General features: G+C 42.2%; 1 protein-coding gene across 2 annotated transcripts in view; it reads left to right on the top strand.

Annotated features, from left to right (window-relative positions):
- The first annotated feature begins 489 nt into the window (after positions 1-489).
- Positions 490-6,000, top strand: part of SLC35A3 (solute carrier family 35 member A3) — a 34,975-nt gene continuing 29,464 nt past the window's right edge. Inside the window, exon 1 of one of the 2 annotated variants that reach the window (XM_060139516.1) lies at positions 490-968. In XM_060139516.1, the coding sequence (XP_059995499.1) occupies positions 696-968 (273 nt within the window). In that variant the 5' untranslated portion in view covers positions 490-695. The remainder of the gene's footprint in view (positions 969-6,000) is intronic. The other variant, XM_060139514.1, reaches the window with a different exon arrangement.

The raw sequence follows: 6,000 nt of genomic DNA, 5'->3' as shown, positions 1-6,000 counted from the left end.
AATCTTAGAATAGTGCCTAGCTATTATTATTATGCACCAGGCACATTATACTTCCAAAATATATGGACAAACATTAAGATCTGATATATATTCCACCATCCGGGGAATTTCTCAAGATCATATTACAGAACAGTTTAAAGCCAGTTATTCTACTCTAACACAGTTATTTAATTTTATTTTACTGCTCTCTCTCCGTTTGTGTTTCTTGGACGTAGTTTTACTCATTTGCAATATAAAGCATTGTGTTAAGAGGAAAGGGACAATCCTACTCTATCTACTATTTGGCTGCGCTGCTTTGGGCGCGGCTCTGCCTCAGGGTCTAAGCCAGGGTGGGAGAATTGGTTGTTTCCAACCGAACTAGCTTTCCAGATGACTGGGTGGCAGCCTGCGCCACAGCGAATCTCTTTGGTTTTCACTGTCAGTGACAGTCATTTTTAGAAGCGGGTTTGTTTCCTTCCCGAATCCACCTCCTCACTCCCTCTCCGGGTCCTTTGCCCCAAAAGGAGTTTGACTTTACTTTCGCAGTCTGACACCCTGGCGCCCTCCGCCACCGGGCAGCCCGGCAAAGGCCCGCCACTGGAGTTACTCTGTCCGCCAGGTCCCCTCAGGACACACCCAGCAGGAGGCACTGCCCCGGACGGTGAAGCCGGCACCGGGGGTCGCCCGTGGGGCCGCCCGGGTGCCTCGCCTTCGGGATGGAGCCGGCCAGTGCAGAGCTGCGGCCACCAGAGCGGAGCCGGGAACGGTATTCGCCCGGGTCGAGGAGGAAGCCGGAGCATTTGGGGGACTGGACCGCGGGAACCCGGAAACGCCTGGGCCGCACCGGGCCGGCGGCAGCGACGGCGGCGGGAGCGGGCGCCGCTGCGCTTCTGGGGTCGCGGGGGACCCGGCGGGCGCCGCAGCCTGGGGGGCCCGGCGGAGCTGAGCCGCCGCCCCCAGTGCGCGCAGCCGGCCGAGCGGCGCGGGAGGTGAGTCTGGCGCGCTCCTGGGCGGCTGCGGGCACGGGGAGGCCGGTGACCGTGGCTCCGGCCAGGGCAGTGATGTGAAATCCGTCTGAGTGAAGGGGACGGTGTGGATAGACTTTAAGTACTAGCTAAGTAGGGGTGGGAGTGGATGAAGTGACACGTTGTTAAGTCCGAGGGAATATATGAGGAATGTGCTGGGTGGAAGAGGAAAAAAGGGCCCGGGGAAAGGGGTGTGTCAAGCGAATGAAAAACGCAGTGTTTGCCTTAGAGGCTGGGGCGTGGGGAGCCGCGGCCGGAGGGCCAGGCTGGCGGTCATTCCGTCAGCGAACTTCCCCGGAGCTCCTGCTCGGTGTGTGGCCCTGTGGCAGGTACCGAGCCACCAGACGGGGACGCTGCGCTGAAGAAGCCGCAGGGACTTCAAAAAATGGAAAAGCAGTCCTTGGTAAGGCTAATACATAGGCAAGGGCTGTCTGAGGCCAGGTGGGATTCCTATCAGAACAGGTGTGTGTGTTGGGAGAGGGTTCTGAGTGTTTAGGAAGGGAGCATTTTAATTAACATTTATTTAAACCAACTAAACTCCGGGGAACGCTGGTTCAAATGAATTAAAGGATAATAATATTAAGTGTAGTACTGGGCCTTGCTTAGTAAAACACGTGTCATTACTTTATGGTAGAAGACTGAGTCTTTTATTATGTTCTGTTACATGTAGTCTTTGAAAATGGAACCAGAGTTAAGTTTTTTGTTTTCAATCAACATTCAACTTTGGTAGTTAAAGATGAAATTTTGGTACAGTTTCTCACTTCGTGCGCTTACTCATTTTCACTGGTGAACTCAGGTTGTTTCCTTTAAAGGCATGACTTCTAAATTTATATTTCTGGTCCTAACTTTCCTCCCAAGTATTGATTCTACTTTTTCAGCATCTCAATTTGCTTCTTCCCTTTTTCATTCCTGTGCTTAACGTGGCTTCTCTTTCCTCTTCTTACTTATGCTATAGCAGTGGCTAGACTTGCTGCCCTCAGCCTGTCTTCCTTCCAATAACTCCCCCGCCGATACTGCTTTTTAAAGCCAGAGGTCTTGTGTATTATTTTCCCTCACAAATACTCGGTGACTCTCTATTGAATCCAGAATAAATTTAAAATTATTTAGGGTAGTATCCAAAACTCTTCAAAATTTGTAGCTGTCCATGGCTCCAATCAGATCCAAAATCAGAAATCAGTATCATTGGGCTGATATCAAAGTGTCAAAGGGACTATGCGCCCTTTGGAGGCTCTAGGAGAGAATCTGTTCCCTTTTTCATCCAGCTTTGGTGGCTGCCAACATTCCTTGGTTTGTGGGTGCATCACTCCAGTCTTCAAGCCCAGCATCTTCAAATCTCTTTTTGCTCCATCTTTACATTGCCTTCTTCTCTTGAGTATCTGTATTTTCCTCTTCTGTCTCTTATGAGGACACTTATGTTGGCGTTTAGGCCTCACTTAGCTAATGCAGGATAATTTTACCATCTCAAGATCCTTAACTTAATTTCATCTGCAAAATTCCCTTTTCCAAATAAGGTAACATTTACAGGTTTTAAGGATTAGGACCTGTTGCTCAGTAGGGTTATCAGCAGTTGGGAAGAGTTGACCTAAAGCAGGGAAGGGAGGATAACTGGAACCTGCCGGCACCTTTGCTTCTGTTTCACCACATTTAACTGAGAATCGTCTGGAGTAATGGCTGTTGCTTCACTTCTGCCTTCCAGATCTTGTGCAGGTTTTGTGTTTAGCCAATTCTGACCTGGCACCATATAGAGAAGGGGATTTGCGGAAATGTGTTTGAGTTTAACCAAATTGATGCAGTAAATACAAGGACCATAATAATACAAGGATCATAATTTTCCTATGATATTTTCCTGTTATACACCATGTCATAGCAGTTTACACCCTTATACTGTTTCTTAAATTATTTGAATAATATGTGTCTTCCATGCTAGAGGATAAGCTCTATGAAGAAACAGATTATATTTGTTTTGTTCATCATTGTGTATCAGTGCTCATCATAGTTCCTGACCATAGTTAGTATTTAAATATTGATGGTGAATTGTGTGATACCTTTATTTTCTACTTCTGACCGCATCTCCTGAATCTTGAAACCTTACTAATGGTTAGTGCCTGTGGACCTGTCATGGAGGAGGAATTTTTCCTCTACTCTTCTAGGTTCTTCTGGCCCGTCTAAGAATTAAGTTGACATGAGACAGATTGAGGAGAAAAATCACACAAAAGTTTAATAACACGGATACATGGGAGAGACCCAGGAAAACTGAGTAACTTGTCAAAATGGCTGAAACCCTCACCTTACATACCATCTGCAGCTAAAGACAAGGATGTTGGGGGTAGTGGTTTGAGGCTTCAAAGGGGAGGAAAGCAATTGACATGGAGATGTAAAAGCAAAAGTTTGATAAATAAATATTTGCTGGGCCATGCAGAGACAGTGGGACACAGAGTGGACTCTGATCTCTAGGCTCTGCCTAGAGTTTCCCTCCACTACACATAGCCCATATTCTTAATTCTTTGCAGATATCTCTGGTGATACTGTGGGAAGAGGCCATCGATCTAATTTTTTTTTTTTTTTTTATCAGTTAGGGGAAAGGTCAAAGATCTTGCTGAGTCTTTAGGGCCTTCACTGTTTCCAGCTTGAAATAACCCACATGCCAAAGAGATATTTTGGCATGACAAGTTTTGCTACCCTACAGATCCTACCCAGATTGTACAGTAGTCTCTGTTCTTTATAGAATACCTTTAACATCAGCCTTTAGCTGTAAGTGGTGGGAAGTGACCATAGCAGAGTGGTAGAGCAGAATGGCACAGGGATGGGGAAATGAGAGGGTGAGAAAGGAGTACGTTTTTACATGACACCTCACATTAGAAGGGGATCTTAGGGCTATATTTATTAGGTCTTTATGTTTTCCCAGTCACTGACATTATGTAAAGAGTACAATAATATTGAACAATTTATAATCTAAAAATTAGAATGCAGATAGGTTTTATGTTTGTTAAGTTGAAGAAATATTTGAGTACTATTGATTTTATCTGAATGTAGGAGTGGAAATTCTGCAGTCTGTAAAAGAACAAGTTAAAAATTGACACAGTACTCTAACTTACATACAAGTGATATTGTCTTATGTAAACAGATACCTGATACCTTGAGGAAGAAAAGGAAGGAGAAACAATGAAAAGTTGTTTAACTTAGAATGTAATAGGAGTCATAGAATGTAAAGAGTCGGTTGTTAAGTGTTGTCGAGCAGGATTTTGCTTTTCTTAAGCACTTAAGAGTGAACTTAAGTTTACTAACTTAGTGGAACTTATTATTTTTATCATAGAAACAAAATTGACTATGTCAATAATGTAAAGTACCTTTAATTCATATTTCTTTCGCTTTTATAAATAAGATTTTGGGTTTTCCACAGGATTATTATGGACTTCAAGTACAACATATTGTTGCTACTTTTGGAGAATACTGTCTCTACTTCTGAGATAGTTTGGCAGGAAGATATATAAATGCCAGTGTCAGAAGTAAAGCCAGTTGTGATGAATTTTGTCATTATTTAGTACACAGTTATAGGTTGCAGTTTTAAAGTTTTGGCATCATGGAAGATAATGAACAAAAAGTTGCAGCTGAGGTCAGCATTACTTTTTCTGTTCATTTACTTGGAAAAACTTTAAAAGGTTTGTTTTTATACCAATAGCTGTTTCTGACTAGTGTAATGTGAATTTATATTTGCATAGCACTTTAAAATGTGTGTGTTTTCATATGTACTCTGTTGCGTCATTAACCTAAAATAGATTATAATATTATACTTAGGGAGTATATTTCAGAACTAATGTTTAGAAAATGTAAATATAGCTCACTCTAAAAACCTTAAGTTAGAAATTTAACCTTTTGTTTTTATAATAGAAGGAAAATTGATTTGCAGAATTACTTAGGTACTTAGTAGTCTTTAAAAATCTGTATAAATTTTTTTTTTTTTAAGTTGCTAGTCTCTTTCCTGCCTAAAGGAGTTCCTTTAGCATTTGTTGCAAAGCTGGTCTGGTGATGCTGAATTCTCTTAGCTTTTGCTTGTCTGTAAAGCTTTTGATTTCTCTGTCAAATCTGAATGAGAGCCTTGCTGAGTGGATTATTCTTGGTTGTAGGTTCTTCCCTTTCATCACTTTAAATATATCATGACACTCCCTTCTGGCTTGCAGAGTCTCTGCTGAGAAATAAGCTGATAACCTTATGGGAGTTCCCTTATATGTTATTTGTCATTTTTCCCTTATTGCTTTTAATATGTTTTTTGTCTTTAATTTTTGTCAATTTGATTACTGTGTGTCTCTGTGTGTTTGTTTCTCCTTGGGTTTATCCTGCCTGGGACTCTGTGCTTCCTGGAGTTGGTTGACTGTTTCCTTTCCCATGTTAGGGAGGTTTTCAGCTATTATCTCTTCAAATATTTTCTCAGGTCCTTTCTCTCTGGCTTCTTGGTCTGGGACCCCTATAATGCGAATGTTGGTGTGTTTAATGTTGTCCCAGAGGTCTCTTAGGCTGTGTTCATTTCTTTTCATTCTTTTTTCTTTATTCTGTTCTGTGGCAGTGATTTCCACCATTCTGTCTTCCAGGTCACTTATCCATTCTTCTACCTCAGTTATTCTGCTATTGATTCCTTCTTGTGTATTTTTCATTTCAGTTATTGTATTGTTCATCTCTGTTTGTTTGTTCTTTAGTTCTTCTAAGTCTTCGTTAAACATTTCTTGCATCTACTCAATCTTTGCCTCCATTCTTTTCCCCAGATCCTGGATCATCTTCACTATCATTATTCTGTATACTTTTTCTGGAAGGTTGCCTAACTCCACTTCATGTAGTTGTTTTTCTGGGGTTTTATCTTGTTCCTTCATCTGGGACATAATCTTCTGCCTTTTCATTTTGTCTGACTTTCTGTGATTGTGATTTTCATTCTGTAGGCTGCACGATTGTAGTTCTTGCTTCTGCTGTCTGCCCTCTGGTGGGTGAGGCTATCTAAGAGGGACTG

Source organism: Lagenorhynchus albirostris, chromosome 2 (assembly GCF_949774975.1).
Source record: "Lagenorhynchus albirostris chromosome 2, mLagAlb1.1, whole genome shotgun sequence".
Taxonomy (NCBI): domain Eukaryota; kingdom Metazoa; phylum Chordata; class Mammalia; order Artiodactyla; family Delphinidae; genus Lagenorhynchus; species Lagenorhynchus albirostris.
This window is presented reverse-complemented; position numbering and strand designations above follow the sequence as displayed.